The sequence below is a fragment of the Lissotriton helveticus genome, chromosome 6 (assembly GCF_964261635.1).
Source record: "Lissotriton helveticus chromosome 6, aLisHel1.1, whole genome shotgun sequence".
Taxonomy (NCBI): Eukaryota; Metazoa; Chordata; class Amphibia; order Caudata; family Salamandridae; genus Lissotriton; species Lissotriton helveticus.
In genome coordinates this window covers 1,597,924,212-1,597,937,168 of record NC_136067.1, presented here as the reverse complement: position 1 = coordinate 1,597,937,168, position 12,957 = coordinate 1,597,924,212, and the positions used below count along the sequence as shown (strand labels likewise).

The 12,957-nt window shown below is 41.4% G+C and overlaps 1 protein-coding gene across 1 annotated transcript in view; it reads left to right on the top strand.

The window, feature by feature from the left end:
- The window catches only part of PNO1 (partner of NOB1 homolog), a 71,065-nt gene extending 60,234 nt beyond the window's left edge, over positions 1–10,831 (top strand). Inside the window, exons 6-7 of the mRNA XM_078649400.1 lie at positions 8,538–8,608; positions 8,995–10,831. Of these exons, the coding sequence (XP_078505526.1) occupies positions 8,538–8,608; positions 8,995–9,062 (139 nt within the window). The 3' untranslated portion in view covers positions 9,063–10,831. The remainder of the gene's footprint in view (positions 1–8,537; positions 8,609–8,994) is intronic.
- Positions 10,832–12,957: the final 2,126 nt, after the last annotated feature.

Genomic DNA, 12,957 nt, shown 5'->3' with positions numbered 1-12,957 from the left:
TAGCATGAGACTGGGCCAAATTCTAAAACTGGGACACACGAATACTAGCAGTTGGGCTCGCAGGGTAGGAGACACCAATGTACACCTTGTAGGGACAGTCCATTCCCAACAGGTCTCGTTTAGAAGACTGAAAAAGATTACTGTAACTTTGTTTCTCCATTATGACCTCGACAGTGCTGCTTGCTAAAAAAGCAAGATCGATTTTGTTCCATATAGGTCCGTGCTAGCTTAACTTTGGTCTATCTAATTATTGGAGCTAATGGGGTTGAAAAAACATTGGGTATTGTGCGCTTTAATTGGTGACATATGTATTCGCATCGCAAAATACTGCAAGTTGGTGTCATCATATAAAATATCTGGACTGCAGATATCATGGGAAGAGATTGAAAGCATGCTGCCTATCGTTTACCTCTGACTCATGTCTGATTCTTTTTTGGGTTTATTATTTTCGCTACAATTTTAATTGAGATTCTCCTTGCCTTTACATGCTGTTTGATATCTTTTTTGCTGTTGAGACTCAACCAAGCCGAACCACAGAGAGGAGGGTATAATTTAATATTATAGAATATATCTAGCTGTAGATGTGTTTTGCCATAATCTATCCAGGGCAGTTTTAACTTAAAACAATACGTAACTGTCAGCCTTTGTTTTCAACACAAATCTTATAATTGTTACTCAAGTTGTCACTAAGTTAAAGTCTGGTTTCATTAGACTGTAATTCACCAACTTGTTTTGTCGGATATAGGATGATCCCCGCTAAAGTGCCTCAAAGGCAGTGGGCTATATAGATGGTGGAGAATAGATCTTATTTGAAGAAGTGGATGCGCTTATTTATAAAATAGAGAGTGTATGGAATGCCTACGGTGCTGAATCCCCTGAGTGAATGGAACTATGTACTTTGTGCAAGATATTGGTTCTAAAAACATCCTGTCAGGTGTAAATATTAACACTATTTACAACCAGGTAACATGGTTTTTAAATATGGTTTTATCCAAACGCCTAAGACCAAATTTTAAGGCAAAATGCACGTGATCCTTGGCTGACGCATCTATCGTCCATATCGCTTCTGTGGTAGCAGCCACTTTACTTAAAAGTTACAGAACACAAGCATGAAAGCTGCTTGGAATTCCATACACATGTCTGCAAAGCATTGCTGTGTTGGCACATTAGATCGGCTACATAGGTGCCCAAGGATATTGAATAACTTAGTAAGGACTTCTCCCATTCCTGTGATTCCACACAGATTAATCCTATTTGTTGTGTTGTGCGAATCATGTGAATCTATAATGATTCATTCATCAAAAGAAAACATCTACTGCCCTGTTGCAATAGTTTTGAAGCTTGAAGAAGTTCTAGTTGCACATCTGATTCACCATACCGCTCTGGAAGTTGGCTCATCATAAAAAAAAATATTACGGCTGATTAGAACTACATTGTTATGTTCTGTTAGTCTGAATTTGTAGAGCGCACGTTCACCGCATGGTTTCTTGGCGCTGTGTGCCGCTGGGGAACCCGTCCTGGTTTTCCCTGTGAGATGGTCCCTGTTGGGCATCCCCAAGGTGAAGCCAGGCATCCCCAGCAGCGAGGGGGCCGTTGTGGAGATTAAGCAAGCTATTGCCCAGAGTTGCAGCGTGGGACCCATGGTTAGAGAGGCGGCGAGGTTTATCGAGCCCGCTGACATTGGTTCCGTACCCTGCCGCGTCGGGAATTGAACCCTGGTCCTGGGCCGACCTCTGCTTCTGGGTCTGCCGCCTCTAACCGGTGAGCCACACTTCTCCACATTAGCATATAAAAATAAAATCTAAAACTTGTACAGATGCATGGGCATTATGCTGCACTGGTACGCATAGTAGAGGGTCTTAGACAGTTAATGATGCTGTCAATGAAAAATGTCTGCACCGGTTGGATTTTCCAACCATCCGCTAGATGGCCGAAATGTACAAATCACTTGAATCTATCGTCATGTTGCAATTCTATTGTTGCAGGTTATTAACCGTCTTATTTTTAGTTCTGACATGGGATTTCTTTGGTGTTGATTGCCTCGTGTTATGAGAAAAAATACATAATCCAATTAGCTAAAATGGGCTTTGCATCAGCCTTCTTTGGCCATTGGTTAGTTTGACTAGCAAATAAAAGTTGGTTCAGCCTCTGAGACTATAGATGGAATGTAGAAATGTGTCCGCCTTTATGACCCATTATCTATCGTGACCGTGTTCGTTTTTTTCTGCATACACAACAACCAAAAATAATTTCCTTGTCAGTTAAGTTGAATTTCATTGGCAGGCGACTGTGTTCTCTGGGACTTTGAGACTATTCATTATTTATTTGGATAACTTGTATCTTGCATTGAGATATTTTGGCTTAGCAGTTCTGAACTGAAGGGTTTTCGCTCATTTGTTAAGCCTGTGATTCTTTGATAACCTAGTGCTCTCCCAAGCTCTGATTTTCTTTTTTTTTTTTAAGTGTACGCTCTACTTAGATTGCCCTGTTAGCTGCTGAATATTTTGAATTCTGTCTCCATTTGTGTATCACCATGTATTTATCTCCATCTTCCTCTGTTGTTGACTTTCCCCTAGCTGTCTTTTTCTAAATGTGTTTCTCAGTCTCTTCATCTGTATCTCTTACTCTATCACCATCTGCCTCTTTCCTTGCATGTCTCTTTCTGTCTCTTTCTCCACTTAGCAGATCTATTTGTTGCTCTGTCACTCTGACGCTCTCTCACTATCTCTATCACTAGCTGTCTGTCTGCCTTTATTTACCATGATCTCTGATTCCACCTTAATCAGTCTCTTTTAGCTGTATGTGTGTCCATCTGTCTATCAATTTATCTCTTTATCCATCTGTCTGTATAAGTCTACCTCTATCGGTGTCTCATTTTTCTGTCTTGATCCTACATCTGCCTTTTCATGTGTAGAACACCATGACCATCTATTTGGCTGTCAGAGGTATCTATCTCTGGTTTTTACAGCAAACTATAACTTCCTAATGGCATTCTCTGTTTAAAAAAATAGCTAGAAAAGGTAATTCAACTAATTGTTGATGTTTGTGTGATTTACATGTTAAAATGTACTTTTTGCAGTATTTGTGTTTTTACTAGATAGTAACAATACACCTTCTATTGTTTACCACTCCAAACAATAAAAACAACTTTGCGAAAAAAGTACTTTCTTTTTGGCTATTCATTAATTAAAGTTAGCTGTACCATCTTCACATTGATGCTTGCGTCACTCATAACCCAATGTATCCATTAGCAATCGTAGGGGAGGAAACCACTCTATGCGGTTTCCGCAGGGCAATCAAGAGTTGCCCTTCACCTGGTGGATGGATCTCCTCCGTCCTCTCTTCATATACGTTCAAGCCCTGGACAACACAATTTAGGAGAATCTGCAAAAGCGGGGTAAGAAATTACTCTTCTATGCGATTTAGTCCTCTACTAACCGTAAAATATACCCCTTGCAGGGAAAATACTATACCTGCAATATCCAAGACTCTAACATCCAAGACCCTACAGCATGGCATCAGGCACAGTAACATGCCAACTTAGCAGAATGCTCTTTACGGGGCAAAAAACAATGAGGCTGCCAGGAAAGAAGGAGATTGAGGTTCTTGTTGACCTCTCAAAGAGAAGAATATAGCAGCTCAGGTGGCAAAGATAACCGAATTCCCTGCAACAGTTTCCGTACAACAGGATGTTCTCCCACAGGGTCCGATAGGCCAAACCCTCTGAGGAAAGCTCTGGCAAAAAAATGAGTATTTGGACTATATCAGCTTCCACGGGATCTAACCTTGTGATATGCGCCTACTCATCCATCTCACTCAGGCCGATCTGTATCACTTGACCGTGATATCGGCCCAAGCCTTGGACAAGAGGATCTCAGCCTGTTTCGAAAAATCCCAGGATTTTCCATCTATGCCTGTAATCCACTACGCCATGAGGCAGAGCGAACCGTCGATCATCCGGTGTGGCTAAATGAACTGGGAAGTTGATGGTCCAGGCAAGAGGTAAAAAGGCCACAACCCCTATCAGGTAGTTGATATGACATACCGCTGAAACATTGTCCATTTTTAGAAGGACGCAAGACTAAATACTGTCCTTGGTCCAGCAGCGAAGGAGCCCTCGCGGAGCACCAAACAGTTAATGTGTAAGCTCTGTTGTCATGTGACCTGTATCCTGGTGGAGAGCTGCCCACAACGATTACCCAAGCCTAATTTGCTGGTGTCTGACTGTATAATCTTGTCTGGGCTGGAACCGAAGATTGCCCTCCCATTCCAGGCCTCCATGTGGGATAGCAACCATTGGATCTCTTCTCGTGACTCCTCTGACAAGGGCACCGATTGGGAATGTGAGAGTCCCTTCCTTGTGGCGCTGCCGTGCCCGGTATTGTAGAAGCCCCCTGGTAAAGATCAGCTGAATTGAGGATGACTGGAGGCCCCCTATCCTAGCTATCTTGTGTAAAGAAGTGTATGGTCTGGAAAGGTTCTGTCTCAACTTATGACAGATCTTTGCCATCTTCCGGGATGGTAGACTGAAGGACGCCGCCGAGTCTATCACAAACCCCAGGAACTCCGTCGTCTGAGACGGGTCCAAAAGAAACTTGCGCTCGCTGATCACAGACCCCAGCCCTTCAAAGAGATTGACCGCCATCTGCAGTTGCAAGGACAATATACTGGGGCATTGATTCATAATGAGCATGTCGTCCAAGTAAATCATGAGTAAGGCTTTTTACAGATATATACAGACAGAAAGCAATATGTTTTCTGTCTGCATTTATTTTTGAAAGTGGACAAATACAGAACATTGGACTTCTTTTAAGTGACTCTCCGTGCTGACCTTCATGAATTATAGTCCAACAGCTGAGCAGGTGGACAGCATGGTAAGCTAAAAAACAGGATAACATTTCTTTAAATAATTGTATATGTCAACATACATTTGTGGTATAATGCTAATATTTACCAGTGGATGTATTGTTATGTAATATTTGGCAGCTTAAATAGCTAAAACACGGCAGACCTGAAAGAGTGACTGTGTGTCGATCAGTTAAATAATTATGGAAATGTAGTTTTATAACTTCATTTATCTGTAAAACACGAAATGAATATGGATAAGTACATATTAAATGTCCAAAAAATAAATATGGATAAATAAATACAGACGGAAATGTCAAATGTCGGGAATGTAAAAAATAAAAAAACATAAAACCGGGAGCCCTAATCATGAGTCTCATCCCCTGTCGCACCACCGGTTTGAGAACCTTCATAAAGCACCACGGTTCCGATGACAGGCCGAAGGGGAATGTAATGAAATTGTACATTTGGGCCCTCCCAAAAAAATGGAGGCATCTGCAATGGGGTTGACAGATTGGCACAGTCATATAGACATCCTTTAGGTCTAGATGCACCATTTCATTGAATGGTTGGATCACATTCTGCAGAAGATGGATCCCTTTCATCTTGAAGTAGTGATACAACTATTAGTTGAATTCACTGAGGTTGATCACCAGACTCTGGCCCCCATCGCGCTTGTCAACCAAGATGATGTTGCTTATGAAGCCAGAGGGGTGAGGAGCATTATGGTATATGGCCCCTTTTCCGAGGAAGGCCTTGACCTCGGCGTCTGAGTGCGTTCTCTGATGTGAAAAACCTTATTGGGGGGCGGCTCCTGTCTTGGAGACCCATAGAATTCTATCTGGAAACCTTGAACAGTTCTCCGGACTTATGCATCTGTCGTGAGAGAAACCTACCTGTGGAAAAATGAAGCCAGGTGACCCCCTGCCCTTGGAAGAGCTGGAGGCCTGTCTCTGGTATGATAGAAGTTCGGGAACCTGGCTTGATCCTGATACAGTCCGCATCCGAAGCCTTGCCCCTGGGAGAGGGGTTGAGAGGAGAAGCGACCAGCTGAGCAGTCTCTACCAAGGCCGGCCCCCTGGAGGGTGGAAGATCTTCTTAATAGAAGTTTAGGCCTTGGCAAGGGATGAAAAAATGGCCACAAACTTCCCCAGTTCCTTTGTAAAGGGATCGCCAAAGAGGCTCCCTGGGCCACCATTCCCCACCTCTGAGGACGCCATGTCGCCCAACTTAGGGTCCACCTTGAGGAGCAGGTAGTGGCGATGCTCTGTAGAAAGGGCATAGTTGGTGTTCCCTAAATAGATGATGGCTCTTTGGGCAAAGCCGGAGAGGGCCTCAGGGGAAATCGGAGGACCTGAAACCTTGGCCTTTCGTGCCCTATCCAAGATTTTTGTCAGTGGCCCTAAAATGTCCAGGAGTTTGTCCTGGCATGAGCACCAGTAACAGTTGATCCCTTTCTTGGGATCTTTGATGAACTTTGCTAAGAAAGTGGCTATATTTGTAGCAATTTCGGGGCTAAGGGCTACCTCCGCCTCCAGTGATGGTCTGGGACATTCCGCACCGAATGACTGCATGCTTTCTTTTGCAGAGGCTTACGGAGCTGGCCCGCAACATACTGTGCTACCTTAGTCACTGAAGTCCATTTCGCAGAGCACGACTTGACTATATTATCACGGTCAACATGTCAGACATCGTGTTGGTAGGGGGATGCTTGGAGGTGCCATTGGCAGCTAGAGGGCGCCAAGGCTGCGAGGGGTCCTACTCTGCTTCCAAGTCCCAGTGGGAATCGTCATCGTCCCATCATCTGGTGAAACAGGTGGATTGCAGTCCAGCTGTTTGTCAGCCGGTCCCAGGGCATGGGCGGGGAGCTGAGTGTGGGATAGAATCTCCCACTTGAGGTGCAGAAAAATGTCCTGTTCCACCCCAGTAATCTTTCGTTTTGGGCAAGAGGACCCAGGCTCTGGAGTGCTCGGGGAATGAGACATCTGGGCACAGTCATCAAAGATATGCCTGTACAGGCTTTGTTCAGCCGGGGCCATCGCCTCTGCCCTATGGATGGAGGCAGGCACTGCCTCATAGAAGTCATCGTCCCATGGTAGGAAGGACAAATCCTCCTCCACCTCGACGTACACACTCTCAGATAAATGCATAGCCTCCAGGGGAGTGTTTGATATGGCGACAGATGGAATTGTCCATGTGGCACTGGGAGGTGTAGTATATATTTTGGGAGACCAGAGGTCACCAGTCCGTGAGGGTCGAGGCCTTGAGGCCACACACACCTAAAAATATATGAAGGGTCCGCCTGGGACAGTGCCAGAATGGCCTAATGACCGTAAAGACACCACAAGGCAGTGAAGTGAGACAGTACAGGTCCAAAGGTGACATGATTAAGAATGAAAAGCTCAGCAATTACAGACCCACAGGGTGATAATGAGGATTATCCTTTGAACAAACAGGCCCCAAGGCGTGAAGAAACTTGGCTTACTTGGCCCATAGTAATTGTACAGACCACAGGGAGGTGTGCAGGATCACTCATACTATTACTGTCTGGTCTGGTTTTCAGACTTGCTTACACAGACTTCTATAGACCCCGTGGCACCGGGCCTACTTCTCCAGGCTGGGTCAAGGCTCTGAAGAACACTCCCTCTGTGCACGTCTCCCGGTTCTTATGGGAAACTGACAAATGCATGGATAGCGAGGGGGCCTCTCTGGGTGCGTAGTGACAGTCCCACCTTGCAGTTTGAGGGTCACACCTCAATCGCGGCCCCCGGCCTTCAAAAGTAATACCTTACTGCCACGCAAGGAGTGCAGGGACACTCCCGCTGCCAGAATAGGCAACAAAACCTGTAAATATGAGGCAATTTAGGGCAAATTTACACACAAAAAAACAAAATCATAGCAATTAGTATTGACAAATCTCAGGCAACATGCTGAGAAAAGGGAGGAACACTCCTCTGCTGCTGCTGAGCAGCAAAGAAAAGAGGCTGCATGGACAATGGCAGTGGACTGTGTATGACTGCCAATACGTGATTGGTTGTTGTAATCTCCAGTAGACTTTTGGGAGTTTTCTATTCTAAGCTAATGTGAATATGGCTGCCGTGAATTTTATAATCCGCGAAGTAACGTTTATAAATCATAATCCTTGTCTCCGGACCTGACATACAATAAGGGATGGATGTTCCTAAATTCTGTGCCTATTCTCTCTTCTCTCTCTGCATTCCTTTCACCGCCACATCCCCCCTCCCCCCCTTAAGCTTCTTTGGCGGAAGTAACATTTTCCATTTTCAGGGCATTAGACTTCAAAATGTTTCTCTGTTCTACATTAAAACAGTGTTTCTATATGCTAGATCAGGTTGGTGTACCAATTTGGGACTAATGGAAGCAGAACTTTTGTGATGATATTTTTTTGGGGGGGGGAGGGTTGGGTGAATTTCTTGGCTAAACCAATTTAAACATGTAAGTGGGTATTGCAGTAAGATATTTGGAATCTAGAGTACAAATGTTTTGTTTTAAAATTTTACTCTAGAAAGATTTTTGCCCAAGAAAAGGAGCAATAACTGCTATTGAGAAGTTGAAGTAAATGTAACTGTTATTTTTTGTCTTTTGTATAATTTGTGATGGCTTTTAGTGATCTGATATTTCTCCAGATTTAGCTTTATTTTCCTGACTTGTCTTTTTTTTCTATCCTTCAGGAAGGTTCACATCCTAGGATCCTTTCAGAATATCAAGATGGCCCGAACAGCTATTTGTAACCTTATCCTAGGTAAGAGATACTAAGTTGATGAAAAGAACTATTTAAGACTTGTATGCCTAGTGTATGACCAGCTGATAGATAAGTGTGAATGTTTGTGATCTATAGTTCCTAAATGGAGGCAACACTATAGATTTTGCCATTTAGTGATAGGAAAAGTGGTGTAGTGGAAAGATGCTTTGGCAACTGGGACGAATCAGGTTGCTCTGAAGTTGCTTTGATTTTGAATTACCCTAGTTAAGTGATTCTGTTGCCTGTTACTTTATTCATGGTTAATACAAATGTAAATAAAAATCAAATAATTCTCTCATTGCTCTACCTTTAAAATCTGGAATATGTTGTATTTATTTATACCCTGAGCTGGACCTGCATAATTAATTCTGTGCTTCTGTTCACAGGAAGTCCTCCATCTAAGGTATATGGTAACATCAGGGCTGTTGCGAGCCGAGCGGCGGAACGTTTTTAAGCAGAATGCTACGGTCTGCTTTTAAAGTGTTGATGTGAGGTTGAAGACATTGTGAAATAAGATTATACACAACATTTGTGCATAGACTATTCTGCATCATGCTGCCACTCGAAGGTATTCCTGCAACTTCAAAATAAGGCTGCAATTGTAGTCGTCTATTGTTCAGGCTTTGTCTGGTTTGTATTGAACATTCAGGACACCAAACTGGTATTTAATAAAAATTCTAGTAATATATTCAAAGAGATTTGCATTGACAACGCAGTTAATCAACTCTGTGGTAAATGTGTGTTCTTCCTATCCGTTTTCACAAAAATAGTGAAAGGTTGGGGAACATTGACATCTGCAAGGGTATTACTTGTGTCCAAGACCTATTGCTGTGCAATTATGAATCTAATAAATGTCATCTAAAAAAAATCTTGCTTCTTTTAATTTTTTTTCTAGTGCTAAGCCTTTTTAAGTATGATTGAGAATAGAAATGTTATATTGCAATTTAAAACATTTTAGCCTCCTATTTAAAGGCAAGCATTATGTAAGAACAGTTGGTAGACATTTATCGTGCCACAGAGCCAAGTCCTACAATAGTTTTTCCCCATAATAATTAGCACTGGTATTAAACAATATATACTGTTAAAAGTTCAAATCAAGGGTCTGTCTGGTTTGACTGGGAAGAAAGATGGCTGCCTAAGATAACTGCTCCACTCTTGACTGGAATATCTGAATAATTCTCTGCATTCACTAGTCTGCTTTCTTGACATTAAATGCAATTATGCACTTTTAAGATTCCCCTCCTCAAGCAGTCAACCTTAAATAGCCTAAGTGCTTTTGCAAGAACTGGACGCCGGGCCCAGCTAAGCTTTAAAATAGTGGTGGAGATATTGTGAGGTGTGCCGATTGTGCTTTGTATCGATTAGGAGCCTCAGTTACTCACAACTCGGACATGCATCTGCTGTACAAGTATTCAAATAGATAGGTATCGCAGAAACTGCACAAATGTGGCCCCCTTGAATTGTGGTAAGAATGATGATGCAGGCAGTTGTAACGTGACAGCGCTGACATGTGTAGCGTACTGAGCTGACCCGAATCCCTACGAGCCTGTGGTCACCTCTGTGAAGATAGGTGCTAACCTTAACTAATTCTCCAAATAGCTGCATTTTCTTAGAAGTGGTCCTCACTAAATGGTGATAATCATAATGCAGATCATATGGCTGGTGTTCTATTAATACTAACACTGTTTACCCACTGACATAGTGAATACTTGGCATGCATGTATCCGAATAACACACAATCATGCCACAAAAGCGTGAATGACTTCTCACTATAAGAGTAAATAGTAATTCAATAAATATGCCTGACCTTAACATGAAAGTAACTGATATAGCATTCCCTTATATACATTAAGCTGCAAATAAGGCTTTCTATTAGAACCACTGCATTACATCAGCAGATCAGTGAGTTAGCAGTTTAGTAGCTCAGTTTATCAGTAACAAAACCCAAGTGGTGTTAGCCACTAAGGAGAATTCTTTTTATATTTTGGCTCAACAGTCCAGTGAATATACTGTGATTTGGGATGAAACGCGTAGGCTGTTGGTTGTGAATATATCATCATGTTTTATCCAAACATTTTTTAAGATTAGTGTGAATAAAGACTGTGTAAAAACAACCTACATGTGGAAGAAACTGATTATTGCACTTCAACTAATGTTTTTGCTCCCATATGGTCTGTCGTAAATAATGTATAAATTAAAAAAAAAATGATTGACTTTTCAAAACTTTGTTCTCCTCCATTTTTATGGTCATTTGTATTGATTAAATTGGGGTTTTCGGTTGACCCATAGAGTAAGCACTCTTCAGACGCTTGGGACAGACTGTGTGCAGGCAAAGTTTATACCATAACCGTTTTTTCTGTAGTGATATTATATTGGGAAACCGTTTCAGCAACAATTCTACACCGTGTCACAAACAGCAGAATTCACAAACTCAGGACCTTAGAAAAATCACAATAACTGCAAGTTCAACCACATTAAAGCCCACAATTCCATATCTGTGTCTGCAGAACTCCACAATTTGCTAAGAATACCTTAAAAAAGACCAGAATATACCAATTCTGTCATAAATTTACACCCAAATAACCAAAGCCGGGGTGTGTCCCAGACTCCCTGTAGGGAGCTGGCTTTTTATGTAGTGCTTTAAATGGTTTTAAAATGCAATTACTCTTGAAAGATTTATATAAAATTTCTCAACTTGCATACCATGAAACACTAAAAAAATTCCACTCCACCCGTCTTGAATGGAAGAACCAAACAATTGTAAAAAATCCAAAATGTAATCTTATTTCATAAAAAAAATGAAACGTGCATAGAAAGTCACAATAAAAAACAATCCAAATAGTTATTACACACACATTTAAAAAAGAGAGACACAATATGAGACATATACATTTGTCATTGATAGCGGTTAGTTTGAAGGAACCAATCAAAGTATTGACACTATTTCATTATTTACATGCAACACCTCGTTCCTCAAATTTAACCCTAAAAAATAAGCATTGCCGTGTTTTGGTGGTCTAAAGCTGGATGAGGCCACCTTCCTCAGGACAATAAAATATCTATCTCTCTTGACGAATAGCCTAGGAGATTCACCTGTGTAGAAACATAGAACAAATGTCAACTTAAACCTACTTCGTTACAATCACTACATCTCTTAAGTTACTACTTAAGCCTTATACAAATACACCACTTACATTTTTTTGTGTGTTGGTTCATCTCCCAGTCTTGACTGGGTCACTTGGGGTAAAGGAGTAATGTAGATCTATACAAACATAGGGGTGTATGTTGGGAGAAAGGTTTAGACCTTTTGTGTAAAAATGTTTTTACAAAAATGTGCTGTAAATAAAACAACTGGGGATCAACATAGGCACTCAAAATTGAAGGAATTGCTCGACACATTGAACAAGAAAAAACAAGAATGAAACAAAACGTTAAGGACCAATTTGCGACAGCAGCTGATTTCACTGCAACACTTTGTTTTACCCTTGGAGTCTTATGTAGATACTACAATCCCGAGTCCAGACACCAATGGATTCCACTGTATTGTTATATTAGTGATTGTATATATTATATGGTAGATGCACTCATTCATTTTTTTATTTCTCAAGATTTTATTTAGTTTTTATACAATACAGAAGATATAAAATTACATAATTCAGTTTGTGTTAATTGTGTAGCATCAGTTTGCGAGATCTGTTGTGACACACATTCTGGAAGACATTGTACATTTGAAATGGCAATGGATAGATTTTATGTAATGATTATATACTTAATGCATCTCAAAATAAAGAAAACGATTGGAAAGACTGCAAACAGGAAATGAGACACTTAGCTGGTAACGGTAAGTTCTTTGTTCGGGTAACCAATAAAATGACAAAAGGTAGTGGCAGGGGATGTTAGTTTTCATGGGGGGAGCGTATCTCTCTAAGTGAGAGAGTGCAGGTTCATCTTGAATTCGTGATAATTTGTTTTTTGGAAGATGGAGATCAAGTTTCTTACTAAGTTGTTTAGAATTGTGTCGGAGTGGAGCAGAGCGAGTTGTCAGCACTCCTTGTAAAGTATAACCAAAAACAACCATGGATGAATTAGGAGTTTCTTCATTTACTTCTTGGAAAGTTGTATGTTTTTGACACCTATGGCCAGAAATAGATCTATTAAAATGAAGCTTGAATCCTCCAAAAGTGGGATAGGAGTTGCCGCAAAGATAGCCAGGGTAATTATAGGGTAGTTTAAATAGATTTTAGTGTATAGACTTGCCTGGCTAAAGTTTAGGATTTCATACTAGAATGATTTAATGTGTGGGCACTGGAGTAGCATGTGGCATAGAGTAGCATCTTCTTCCCTTATAG